Below are 14,521 nucleotides of genomic sequence, written 5' to 3'. Positions count from 1 at the left end.
GCATCATCAGTTCAAAGGTTCAGCACTCTCCTTTTACCTTTAATGAGAATATCTTTTCCATTGTCTCTGTTTTTCCTTACTTATATTCTTTAGTTTCATTAAGATAGATTTTCAAAATTAGCTTTCAAGAGGACATTGAGAAAACCCTAAGTTTAATGTTAGTAGTGTTATATATGTTTATATTATTTGCTTCAGTCCTCTGAGTTGCTTTGCTCTCAAATCCCTTTGTCTGCTGACTTCTGTAATTAGTTTCATAGCTGCTTCCTAGCAAGCACCATCTCTTTCCTTTCCCCAATATCCTATCCAGAAGGCCACAAAATATTCTGCACAGTAGCAGATCAATAAATATGCCTAGCTCTCTTTGAATGGATAAGTCAACTATCACAGAGCTTAACCAGACCAAAGCCTTCATGAGATCCAAACCTCCAGAAACATGACCTGGTTTTACTTTCAGGTACCTTCTAGTGGCTGTTGGTTTAGTTTAAGAAAAAACTTTATTGCCACATTAGTTTTCATAGGTCTTTGCATGATTAGATATCTTGGCCTTTAGGTGGAGGATGCAGAAACACAGCAAAGTCACATAGCCATTACTGATTAGAATCCAGGTAGGGCTTTAAGCCTCTTTTCATTCACTGAGTCAACAAATCCTACTATGTGCCAGGCACTATTCTTAGTATTGGGGTTAATATAGAGGTACACAAAATAGGCAAAAATCCCCATGATTGTGGAGTTTGCATAATAGTGGGAAGAGAATCTTTTTTACTACTTGGTTCAAATTTTGAGCTTTGTTAAAGAATGATTCATCTGCTTTTTCTGCGACCTGGGGAATCCAGTGATTGAACGAGCCATCAGCCAGCCAACTTAACACTAAAGAGATAGGACAGGCAGACAGCTTGCTGTCTTCCCTGCTGTAGGCTAGCAATGAATAGATGTATTTGATGTGAGGATAAGATGTAATAATCTGTGTAGAAAAGTCAGTCAAAAATGATCCCTGTAGTACTCAGTAAAAGGTAGTTGTAATGATATATGTAATAATCTATGTAGAGTTATTAATAGATGTAATAATCTATGTAGAAAACCCTGTAGTACTCAGTAAAAGGTAGTTGTTTCATTGGTGTGGTTGTTGAATCTTGTAGAAAGAGAATGCTATTAAGATGTTAACACAAAACTATAGCTCAGAGCTGCCCTATATAACTGGAAACTCCCTTTGTTCCTATGTCTTCTGAAATTCCACAAGCTATACTTAGGATGGCAGCATACATCCGTTTCTGCTAATCTCTCTCTGCCCTCTCTCCCTCCCTTTTGGAAGTGGAGTACACCTCCTGTGACCATAGCTTCTGTGATCACATATCCTTTAGGCTCACATTTTTCCTTTTAATTTTGGGGACTTGCCCCCTTTCATTCTTTTGCGCCCTTAGAAAGAAAATCCTTTCATTCATTTTGCTGTTAGGGAGGGAGCTGAGGTCATAGATGGGCAATTTAAACTTCTATGTTGATTCCTTTTTAAAAGGTTTGGGAGTGATGATTTTGGTAATAATAAATCTGAAAAGGCAATATTAAGGCATGCAATAGTCATTTATGGTAGCAAATAAAAAGTATTGACATGAAACAATGATGTCATAGCAATGGAAACGTCTTATTTTCCCTAATGTATATATAGGAGTAAACATGACTTTTATGGACATTTCAAAAATCAGACAAAATAACAACTTAGCAATTTGTCTTTGCTTTTATTCATTTTACCTAAACGTCTCTTCCTTTTTACTTTCTTTGAGAAAGGTTTTAATAACTCAAACACTTAGCTCCCATTTTGGCATCTCTAACTGCATCACATTTGTTATTTCATTGTTTTTGAAATGACAGATGCTTCTTTCACATCTTGTAGTAATGAAGAAGAAAAGAGTTCATGTCAAATATAATGATTACTATTAAAATTAGTATTTCTCCCCCATTTATAAAGAAATGCCTTTTTTCTTTGTGTTGAATTTTATGTTTCTGAACCCTTTAAGCCAGAATTGAAGATATGCACTTTATGAAAAATTATTGTTCCATTAGAGAGTGTCTCCGATAGAAATAACTGAAAATAAATAATGAATTGTTTTCCCGACATCCAGATAAAGAAGAAACTTTTAAAAATTTTATTGAATTGAATTGAACCGGATGTAGAACGCAGAATTTCCAGTACCAGTTAGATTATTAATGCCCAAACAAGAGTATCATCATTTCAGAGGATCATTTCAGGTTCTCATCCCTGAAATAGTACTGCTTGATATAGGAGATCATAGAACGGTGATACCGAGAGAAATATCTAGGATAAGTGTGTAACTCACTGAGATTAAGAACATTTTTGTCTTAGCAAACTTATATGGTATCATTATCCACAAGATCCCAACAGTACTATTTAAGTACCTGGGAAATTTGTTTCAGTTACACAAGGAATGATGAGGCTACTGCTCAAGTCTGAGATCCTGGCTTTTTGCTTGAAGATTAAGGAGACAGTCTTTTTGAAATGTTACCCGTGTTTCAGCACCAGTACGGATTATAATTAATCGTTCCACATTAAGAAATTATGATGCCTACCTACAAAACCTGAGTATACTTTATCTGGGAATAATGCAGGCATGTGATTTTCTATGTGGCTTTTGGAAAGATGGGCACTATGAGTTCTAGGTGTGGAAGGAGGAAATTGGGCAGATAGATCTCAGACAACTTTATGGCATTCTGATAGCTATGAAAAATGGGCCTTAAGGATTTTCAAAAAGGGAAGCTGAGCATAATATTTAGAAACCCAAATGTGTCCATGTGATTTGGCGGATAAAACCAAGAAAGGGACACACATACCATCATCAGATGATATGCTCAGGACATTTCTGTGCAGTATTTGTAGGCTCGTTCACAAGGAGAAAAGATAGTGGTCCTGTGAAAAACAATGTGTGGGTCTCTCTTGCGACATACTGGGAATTAATTGCACAGATTAGGTAAACTTGCCCTATATTTCTAATAGAACCATCACTAGAGGAACACAGGTTATTGAAAAGAGCTCTGACATCCAGTCAAAATGATTATGTTTCCTGAACCAACTCTGCTTGTAGATAAGTCTGGTTCTAGATCTTGTCCAAATCATTGAATTTAATGTCAGTTAAGCTTCTTTGCAGCTCTGTGGTTTTCTGGGTATTTGCATTTTTTTTAAAGTTTGCATCATGCTGGAGGTTGATGACACCACCTTGCATGTGGGTAAATTATGCCAGACTCTTAATCGAATGATGTTGGAAATGTAAGGTGGTGATTTGCCTGTATGGGTTATGGAAGTTTAGGCCATTTAAAAATCTTTGGACTGGTCTCAATGGTCACACACTCAGACTAAAACTAACCTTGATGCTGTCAGATTCTTGGCTTATTTTCTAACATGGAAGCAGAGTCTTTGGCTTCTTTCTCTGTGACATTGATTTTGGTCAACAAAACCCTCCTTATCTATAGCAGAAATATGCACAAACTGGGCCAGTCTTGTGACAAGGCTGCCCATCAGCTATTGCATTTCATCCAGCTCTCTCATTCAGATTATTGACATCCTGATGTTTGTATTGTTCCAGGACCATATCCAGGGTAAGCTTTGGGAAAAAAAATTATAGAGTTGTCTTTTTCAGTGAAATATGATGTCTGTTACCCTTTGTTGGTGAAAGCATATTGGCTGTACATGCATTGATTCTGGTGGAGGTGCGGGTGTTCTCTGAACATTGCACTTTCTCTGTCTAACCTTTTTATTCTTGCCGTGTCCACATTGGATAGATAAATAGCAATGTATGTCACCAGGTACTGCTAAGATGAAGATGATGATGATGATGATGATGATAGCATTTAGTAGGTGCTGGTGTAAGTCAAGTACTAACCATGGAATGTTACATCCACAGAACTAGTCTGTATATATATATGTGTCATCAATATGTCAGAGGAAATTTTGTAAAGCAGAATTCCAATTTCCCCTCTTATAGTATCATTTTCTGCCTTTGATCTGTAGGTGTGTATATTAATTTGCTTATTTTTAAATTTATATTCAGGAAGAAAAAAAGATTTTGAAATGTGAGATTGTGTTAGTTCACCTGAATAACATGTCACAATGTAGAACATTCTTGCTCATAGTATAAGCTCAGTAAAGACTTGTTATACAACTGAAGAAATAAAACACTGGCACAAGGCCTTTCTTCATATGTTTTTATTGACAACAGACTTTCCTTAGTTTTAATGGAATTCATGATTATTATGGTGCTACTCCTGTGCACAGCTTTGGCATCAGTTCCTTCCACTTTTGGCATTCTGCTAAATGTTGATCTTGGTTATGTTTGATCCAGGTTACCACAGTTAAAAAAGAAAATGTGAGATCCTATATATAACCTTCTACATGTTTATAAAATGTCAGGCTCTTAGATTAAAGCTTAAACAAGGATATTCATTAAAACATTTATATTCCCCAAAATCTTAACCAGAAAATTTATTTTCTTAAATGTCCCTCTCTGTTCTTCCAACAAAATGGTTCTCTGGCAATTTTGGCATTTTCATAATGGCTCAAGAATCTAACAGAATGCCTGCACATGAGGTTGAGTTTAATTAAAGGGTAAAGCTCCTGGTTGAGTGTTTCTTATACACTATTGAAGGATTACATTTTGGGTGTGTAATTAATGTGAAAATTTGTCATTGATATTTTTGATCACCTTGGGAAAATTTCAGACTTGTTAAAGATATTAGTATGTACATTCTATTCATGGCATTGTTGCTCTTATTTTTGAAATGGTTACATCCCAATTACTTGTTTTTACTTGCTTTAAACTTAATTTTAAAGGCTCAAAATCTTTCTTAAACTTTAACAGAATAATTGTTTTGAGAATGGGTTATATGCTTGGCTTATATAGTATTGCAATATTTATATATCTTACGTGAGGGAAATTTGACAAATCAATCATCACCCCAATATACAAATGGTTTTCATTTACAGAACCATGCCCAGCTTAAAAAGAAGAAGCAGTGCATATAGGCAAAACATTTCAATTTCAATAAGTAAATCTTGACTGTGTTGTTTCATCATAAGGTACCCATGCTAATTTGGGTTAATATTAGTCCTTCTCTTGGTAATTTTTAGCATAAATATTGTGAAGAAAGTGACTAATACAGTGACACTCCCAATTTATTGATAAAATTTTAACTTTAATTTCCCTTTCATCGGTGAACTAAATTATTGCTGAAATTTGAATCAAATCTGACCTTTCTTTCCCAGTTGGTAGCACAGTGATTAATATGTGTAATACACACACACACACAGAGACACACACACACACACACACACACTTAAGACATATCTATTTTGATAGTGGTGTTGAAAGACAGCATATTTGGTGCTTTGCATTTTGCCTTTCTTCTCTCTACCTTTCTTCCTCATTTCCACAACCTGAATTGTTACTGTGTTCAACTCTAAACTAAAGAAATAAGAAACAGCGTGAATATAAAGTGATATAGCAATTATTTTACTTGCTTTCTTCCTGGTAAATAGTTTACAGCGTTGTTGATTAATTTCCTGTAGCTTAATTTGCAAACTATTGACAGCCTTCACTAAATGCTACCCACAAAATTATGTTTAAAATAGTATTTCCACTAAAAAAACTATAGTAACTTTTATTTTGTGCATTTATATATAGTCTCTTCTTTCTCCTTCTATCCTTCAAACTGTAACAGTTGAAATTTGGCCAGAATATTTATTAACCAAATGTTGAAGAAAAGATATTTTTTAAAAATAGTTTGGGTTATTTGCAAAAATGAAAGAAATTGAAACAGATCAAGATGAAATGGCAGTGGAAGAGTCCGGTTAGTTTGGTGAACAGAAAGCTGAAGTAGGGTTGATTTCCTGGCACTGCTTTCTCAGCAAAGAGAACAATTTTAATCAGTTACAAAAATATTTGTGATCCATATGTTCCTCTCTGCTCATTCCCATATGCCCATTTTCTCTTTTATCTTGGTAGATGATGACTTTATGATTCAGGCATGCAAGAATAATACCTCGCTGACTTTAGAGCTCGGTGCTATTTCAAAACGTGTCCTGGTAATTACGCACACACATATATCCAGGCTGTCCCCGCTTTGAGTTAGTTATGTGAATATCAGTTTGTTCTTTCTCTCTTCCTGGAAAGAATTATATCTTGCATCCTCCTACTGAGGCTGGAATAATGCATCTAAGACTTAGTTTTGGAAATTACATTGCCGTTCACCTGCTGAGTGAACTGTACAAATATGAGGGTCTTAAAGAGAAATCAAAAGAGTTGCCGTGATCCTTGAGAACTTCATTCAGCTTGGAAAAAGTGCAACAGAATCCAGAATGCATTTCATAACCATCACTGACATTTATGCTAAGACATATTAGATAATGGGCTTCTTAGTTAAATAGATTCTAATTTTTAAGACACGATGATTTCTATTTAATATTGAGAATTAGTTATAGTAGCTATGGTGAAACTGATCAAAATTGAAAACTTAAAATTACTATTGATTAGCAATCCAGTTTTGTCCTAAATGCATGTCTAGCTCTCAAAAGCCATATAATTTCCAAAAACGAAAGAAACATGGTTTAAAGTCTAATCATCCATCTTCATAAAACATGAATAAATCCAGAAACTATTGACTGTACTAGTGATTGCATTTTCAACAGTTGTTTCCCCTTGCACAACAAATGGCTTTGTAACCCAATATGTTATTAATATAGCCACAGTAAAATCCTGTAAGGAACCAGCTGTGCTCATTTAAACTTGGGAGAAGAGGGTAGCAAGGAGGAGGGAGAGAGGGTTTCTAACTTTCAAACTACATAACTGGGATGCATTTAGTGTTTTCATAGACAGGTATCTGTTGGAAGAGGTGTGCATGCTGTTGGATTTAGCCGTTGTGCACCAGAATAGCGTTATAGGGAAAAGGAAGAGATGCAGCCTGATTTGGGCAAATATTATTAGGAGCCCGTCTCTGTGTTTGCATTCAAGCTGTCTTTGCCACTGCTCCTGTAGGAGTTGTGAGAAAGAGAAAGTGCACATTATAGCGTGGATTGTTTTCAACAGGCTTGAAGTTTGCAAATCTGTTGAATCCCTCTGTCAGTGTTTCTTTGCTGTCAAACAGAATGCCCAGCTGGCAGTGGCAATCCCGATGGGGAGGGAAGGCTATGGATAGATTGTGTTCACCCTGCAACAAGAATATTAGGAATTCTTCTTCCCAAACTATAAGTAGAGAGAAAAGAGCTTTCTCAGCCATGCCATTATAAAAGTTTTCTTCTTTTTTTTTTTAACTTTTATAGAGAATGTTTCATTAAATCAAAACCTTTCAGTACACTTTATTCAGGTAGCTTTCATAAAGAGAGAAACCACATAAACAGCATTAAAATGTATAATATAATCTATAATTAAGACAAAGCCTTTGGTTAGAAAAAGAGGCAAGACTTTTGCTCATAGGTGATCCTGATTCTCATTGAGGCAAACACACAAGCTTGTTTTTTTTTTTTTTTTTTTTTTTTTTAATACAAAGTGCGAGATTTCACTAAAAAAGGTTAAAATTGAAGTGAGTAATCTTCGGTGCATAATGCAATTGTTAATTTTAGCTCCTTGCGTGGGTGCCGTTCTGACTTGAACAGCCGGCTGTAGCCTTCATTAGAGAAGAAGCAGGCAGCTTGAGACAGGTGGAGCTGGATCAAGCTGTGAACGTGATTTGCTGGAAGCTGGTCATTAGTGTTAGAAACCCCGTCTTATTTATTTCATCCTTCACCCTACCATGATCATTGCAATTATTATTATTTACTTTTCATCTTTTTTCAGGTTGACGATGTGTCACACTGTGTAAGGGAATCGCATGGAGATGGGCATTCCGAACTGTTAATGGGGACATGGGACTCCAGTTGTCTCTGATCTCTTGTGTGGATTTTCCTGGCGTAGAACGACAGAAGCCGCTAGTAAGTCGCCAAGACCTGCAGCAGGAATTCTGCACCAAAGGTAAAGGTCTTGTTGTCTGGCTGTCATCTCGTCTGTATTTTAGATTTATTATTATATAAATGTGCCTGCTTGCATCCAGCAGTTCACTGAATGTAACCATGACAGGATCTGTATCAGAGACTCATTTGGCTTGTAGTTTGGAGAATTAGAGCTCAATTTGTTCACTCCATTTTAAATCTGGTCATGGTCTGTTTTTTACTTAAATACTCTAAAAAATGAGTTAGGGCAACAGAAGTCCCCTGCCCAATGCACTGAGAAACAAGCTGTTTGCCAGTGGAAAATGGAACTTTTTATTTTGTTAACCATGCATACTGAGTGTCACTGAAATATAAGAAATCCATCAGAATGCACTGGATGAAATATCCTAAAACCTCCCAAAACCTGAATGCATTGCTTACTAGTCACTTTACAGACTCAAACTACCATCCTGTTGGAAAACTTCCTTTTACATTCCCACAATCCTTTGCTGAATAATCCTGTGTATTTTAAAGATATCATTAGATACCATCTGTTTTGTCATGGTAGATTTTAGCAAAATTTCTGTGGTTTAGATTTTTCTCATGCTTCCTATTTTCAGTTGGAAATAAAGTTACTGAATTAGTAAATGGTAATTGAATACTCTCAAGGAAACATATTAAAACTCTTATTCGTCTAGTAATAATTACCATTGTAATGACTGGGAATGAGACAGTCATCGCTTGGGATTTTTTTGTTAAAGAACTAACTTTCTAAGCTACAGTGCCTCTCTCTCCTCCTTCTTCTTCTTTCTTTTTTCTTTCTTCTTCTCTCTCTCCTCCTCCTCCTTCCTCCTCCTCCTCCCTCCTTCTCTTTCTTCTTTTTTTTTCTTTCTATTTTTCTCACAGCTTAAAAAAGTGAGGAGGAAGTAAATGCTAAATTATTCATGAGCCTCATTTGACAGCACATCAGAAGGGGAAGTGTCAGGAGTTTTATAAAGGTAGGGAGAAAAAAATAATAACAGATTTTAACTCTGAAAAGCCATTTCCAGTGTCTGTAGTCTATTGTGAGCCTGGAGAAGTAGCATTTAGTTGGGAAAGCTTCACTAGAGCTGCCTGCCAAAGACTTCCTTCCACAGGATCTTGTTGCACCAGCAACTGACAGGAGCTTGGGAGCTTGGGAGCTTGGGAGAGGGCTTATGTTTTTGATAATGTAGCTGTCATTTCGAAGCCTGGAAATGTTGACCCTCAAAAGTTTATTGCCAAAATTAGATACCATATTTATGCTGAATTATTACCTTTTCAATAGTTTTTTTTGACCTTACAGACTTTTTTTGACCTAGGGAAGCATGTCTATGTTTGGAACCTGCAAATAATTTTTCAGTCGTCTTAGAGATGCTGCAGAACATCAATGCCACATCTTGAGTCAGAAGTCGAGGGTCATTTGTTCAAAAGTTAGAGAAATATCCTCTTTTATTGCTTCTTCTACCCTGTAGTGGAGAATGGGGAACTGGTAGTTGTGTGGGAGTTATGTGTCTCTAAGATTTGTTGACCCATTTTGACGGCAAGGTGTATTCACAAGCGCGTGTAAAGGGGGTGTGGATGGGACAATTGTATCTGCCTCTTGTGCATGCCTTGGGTACTTGATTTCATCTTGTTTTTTCCCCCTTTTGTATAAAATTCTCAAAATTGCTCATTTGGATTTGAATATGAAAGGAGAAATGAAATCTCTAAAGAATGATAGTAAATACCTTGCCCTGACTTAATTTTCTGATATCTTAACCTTCTAGGGCATAAAATCTTGTTATTTTAATTTGCATCTGGGAGAATGTCTGAGCAAGGAGACCTGAATCAGGCAATAGCAGAGGAAGGAGGGACTGAGCAGGAGACAGCCACTCCAGAGAACGGCATTGTTAAATCAGAAAGTCTGGATGAAGAGGAGAAACTGGAACTGCAGGTGAGTAAGCATGAAGAGACCCTGACTCTCATACAACTGTGTGCAACTCCCTTATTTTATTTTCAGAATACTTTAAAGATTTATTTTTTAAAGAGTTTCACTAGTTATATCATTAGGAAATGCTAGTCTCCTACTTTTTCAATTTTTGTCACTTTTTGTCCTAACCCAACCATGCCCTAAAATGTGTTCTGTGGGGAAAAAAGTCATAGGAAAGTATTTATTTTCTGAATTTGCACACAGCATCCCCTTACCAATTTCCAGAACATCTCAAGGTGTACACAGAGGGCTTCTCCCAAGGCAGCTTTAGACTAGCTGAGTTTTAAAAATGAATTTGCTATTCTGAAGACTCAATTCATGGTAAACTAAGAAAAATCAAAGGCAGGTGTTCCTTTGAATTTCATGGGCATGCTAAGGCTCAAATCTTATTAGCAAACAAACTAAACCCTAGAATTCCCAGCCAAAGAGAGAGTACTTGAAGGAGGAAAAAAGACTGGGAGTGATGAAAGGAAATGAAAAAGTGTTGTGAAACGTATCATGATTTACAAGGGAAAGAGATTTGGTAGAAGGAAAGCAAACTGCACTTACAAATAGCTTGTAAGTATTGATTTTCTTTTAACTAAACCACAGAAGTGTTAACTCTTTATATACCAACAGTTAACAAAGGCAGATAACTGCGTGATGGCCAAAAGACTTCAAAGCTGGCTTTTCCTTGTCCCCTTTCCAGTAGTTGCTATAAAGAGAAAAGAGCTAAAAGTTAGTCAAAAGTTTTTTAAAGCTAGGGAAGGAGGAGTCCTCCCTAATGGTTGTGATGTTCTGTTGCTATTATTATTGACTTCTGTACTGTAGCCGGTAGTGACATTTTTCTCTCTTTCTTTCTCTCTCTCTCGGTTGTTGATTTACTGTTCGTTTTTGTTTGTTTTATTTTATTTTGTTTTATTTTCTTTCCAACATACAGAGGCGGCTGGAGGCTCAGAATCAAGAAAGAAGAAAATCCAAGGTAGGGTTCTTAACATTCTAGGTAGACCTGATATCATGGGTATAAATTGCCTATTTTATATCAGAGTTAAAGCATTTGCCAGCATTTCAGATGATTGTGTCCAGATATTGTGGGGGATCTCGGTTGTACTGGTGCTGGCTGTTTTTGGTGGGGTTGTGTTTATGCATATCTTACTTTCTGGCACTGCATATTTTTTAATTAGAGGATTTAGTGTTCAAATAGCTGCAAATGTATGTATTTGATCCTGTTTTCACACTTAGAGATTTGACAGTACTTTACAAAACAAATGACCACTTGTTTTGTTTTTATTTTAAATAAAATTTAGAGTAGATGTTTTATTCTCACTACTTGATTTCTGCCTTGAAGTAAGCAGATACTACTGTTTAGTACACACTCTTCATCCTTTTAACCATCTTCTCAGTCAAATCTCCTGCAAACTTAGTTTCAGTAAAAATTAATTTTATCACTTTTTACTCCTGATATTTTCAGGAAATGACAGCAATTCATTCTTCGTATGTTCCCAATGTGATGCACACAATTTACTGAAAGTATTTTTTTTTTAATTTATCTATTCACATTCTTCTTTACTTCCATCCCCATCAATACAGAGGTATGATGCTTTGAGCCAGTGTAGATAGTACTGATTGGCAGACTTGAAGTTTGGTTTTAAAAATCTCATTTGGGGAAGTTATGTAAATGTGGAGATGATTTGGCAGTCTGAGAATGTTTCCTGTTTGTTTTCTTTATTTTCCTTTCCTTCCCTTTTCTTTCCCCCCTCCTAGTCAGGAGCAGGAAAAGGTAAACTGACTCGCAGTCTTGCTGTCTGTGAGGAATCTTCTGCCAGACCAGGAGGTGAAAGTCTTCAGGATCAGGTATATCCCCTTGTCATTATCATTAATTGCATGAATGGGATCCACCTTTGTGTGCATGACTCTTAATTTGGTGTTAAACAGTGTTTTGGGGGAGAAAAATATAACTGAAGAAAATAATTCATTTTTTGGCTTCATCCCCTGCTTATGCAACATTCTAAAATAGTTTAATGGTTTGTCACAGAGTATTACATTTGTTTTTTTCCAGACTCTCTGAAAACTGCAAATGGAAAGGAATTCAAAAGAATTTAGATTAAAAGTTAAATAAAAAGTAGGCACAGTAGTGCTGATTTCCTCAAAGGCTCTCTTTTGATAAGGCTGAACCAAATATAATTCCAAGTATCCTCTCTCCTTCCTTGTTGGAGATGTCTTACCTCTCAGCTCCCCAAAATGCACTTGCCTATAAGAAACACAATTGCTGGTTCATATGAAACTTAGGAAATAGTGAATAAGGTGCATTGAACTTTGGAGAAATACTTCTATGGCCTTTGGTGGAGATTTCTCAATACTGCAAAAGTTGTCCAGAAATGAATCTGAGCTGATGGTGACTTTAAGTTAATATTATTAATATATCACTGCATATTTTTACCCTTATTTTTGCTCCTTACAGCAAGATTAGTAGGTTATAAAAATTTAAATTTCAACAAAATTATTTCATGACAAAATGGGAAACTTCACATCATACTTATTTTTGTTTGCCTTTTAGGCATCATATTAGCTTTTATAAAAAATGGTCTTGCTGCTGAAATTGTACTTATTTTATCAGAGGCTGGGAGCAGTCAAGACAAAAGTAAAATGGTTTACCTGAGCCCAGGGGAGGGAAAATTGATTAAGATATCATTATTTTTGTTTGGTTTGGTTTTGCTTTTTTCTTCTTACTTTAACTGAACTACTCTGAATTCCCCTCATGGAAACAGAGAGCATTGAGAGCACTTTCTTTAAAAGGACCAAAAATAAATTCCTAATAGATTTTGTCCTAAGAGTGTGTGTTGTTTTTTTTTTTTTTTTTTCTAGCATCATTTTCTTAACATGCCACTCATGTCATAAGGCATGGACAGGCTATCTTTCAGTGGCCATTACTATGTTTCATACACATGCTTTATTTTACTTGGGCTCTGAGAAATGTGTGGCTTTCCTTCAGCATTTTATTTGTGCTTCTATTTTTAATGGAGATTGAAAAGGGAGAATAATGTGAATATCACGGCCTATATTATTAAATGTTGATTGATGGCTTGTAATGTACTGCACACAATATATGTTAACTCTGCAGAATGACAGACCCTGGGAGAAGTAATGCCCCAGTTGTCCCCCACTCCTAACGCCAGGCAGAGAAGGACAGCCTTTATAGACTTAATCTGCTTTTTGTCCCATTTGACAAGGTACCAGGAGGAAATTTTTTAAGGGATCAACTGTATCATAGTGCCCACTCTGGACCTAAGTCTAGTGTCTCCATACAATTGGTGCAGAGAAATAAGGTGTAAATGGTGCTTTGTTCCTGCTGGTTCCAAGCTCAGAAACCAAGACTAGCTTTGTAGGAGAGAATGAGAGCCTGCAAGCTTCTCTTTGGATTGGCTGAGGAGTGGTGGGAGCAGGGGGCTGATAGAGAACATCCAGACACACATATAAGCAAGTGGCCGTGCTACCTTTTTAGAGAATAAAGAAACAGACTTTTGAGTTTATATGCAATGCCTTCATTAGGTACCACCGGCACTTACAAAATGTGCGGACTGAATCCCAGAGAACACTGGCAGAAGTATACAGTATATGGATTGTATCGCTTCCCCAATGTTTGTAAATTCACAGTATTTGGAAAACTGCCTTCATTTTCCAGTGTGGGAAAAACTCTTGCTACCTGTATTACTTGATCTCAGACCCATACCTGATGGTTCAGTCTGTCCTTAAGTTAAAAGAATTTTGCTTTTCTAATGTTATACTATTTACCTATCAGTGTATTACTGCAACTTGAATCACTCTTTTACTGTTGTTGGATATAAACTTATCCTGTACCAATGTATTTATTAACACTTGTATTTTATTATTGAGCATATCAATAAAAATATTAAAAAATAACAGATTGTTTTTTACCAACTTTATAGCATTTTTGTGTGTTCTTTCAACACCATAATATATATGCATAGAAAAGATATTTTTTTCCTGAGTATAGTATTTGTCAACACATGGCATCAGTTTGTACATTTTTTTTATAGTGGATATTCTTTAGCCTCTGCTCATGCATTTATAATATATGTCCAAGCCTCTATGATTTTAGATTCATACATACAGAGGCTAGTTATTTCAGTCAGTTTTGAAGAAGCAATGAGATCACCTTCGTGGCCTGGGAGCCCTCAGTTTCCCTTGATGATTAACTGTCAAACTGAATCTTCCCCACCTCAGCCATGTCTTCTGGACCAGAAATGTCCCAGTGATTTCTTTGGCAAGTAGAAGCAAATCCTATCCGTAGAACCTGCCTGAACCTTTGCATATTAAGACATTTCTGTCCCAAACTGCAATAAATGACTCTATAATCAAATTAAACTCAGTTTTTACAAAGTTTATATATGTACATCCCCAGGAAAAACGTGTTGAAGTTGGAAAACTCAGCTAAGATATTTATGATGAAAGTATGCTTTATTTCATCGTTTATATTGCGTGACTTTATAAGCATAGTGAAACAGGGAGTTCACAGTGGAGCCCCTTCCAAAAAAGAAACTTAGCTTCGGAGAACTTTTCTTTACGCT

At 36.2% G+C, this 14,521-nt stretch overlaps 1 protein-coding gene across 50 annotated transcripts in view; it reads left to right on the top strand.

The window, feature by feature from the left end:
- ARPP21 (cAMP regulated phosphoprotein 21) overlaps nucleotides 1-14,521 on the top strand; it is a 156,776-nt gene that overhangs the window by 34,359 nt on the left and 107,896 nt on the right. For 29 of the 50 annotated variants that reach the window (XM_055283923.2, XM_055283736.2, XM_055283671.2 and 26 more), the window contains exons 2-5: nucleotides 7,833-8,006; nucleotides 9,751-9,917; nucleotides 10,873-10,914; nucleotides 11,697-11,786. In XM_055283923.2, coding sequence (XP_055139898.2) covers nucleotides 9,789-9,917; nucleotides 10,873-10,914; nucleotides 11,697-11,786 — 261 coding nt within the window. In that variant the 5' untranslated portion in view covers nucleotides 7,833-8,006; nucleotides 9,751-9,788. The other 21 variants (XM_063636829.1, XM_063636797.1, XM_063636732.1 and 18 more) reach the window with 11 other exon arrangements.

This window comes from Symphalangus syndactylus, chromosome 1, assembly GCF_028878055.3.
Source record: "Symphalangus syndactylus isolate Jambi chromosome 1, NHGRI_mSymSyn1-v2.1_pri, whole genome shotgun sequence".
Classification (NCBI taxonomy): domain Eukaryota; kingdom Metazoa; phylum Chordata; class Mammalia; order Primates; family Hylobatidae; genus Symphalangus; species Symphalangus syndactylus.
This window is presented reverse-complemented; position numbering and strand designations above follow the sequence as displayed.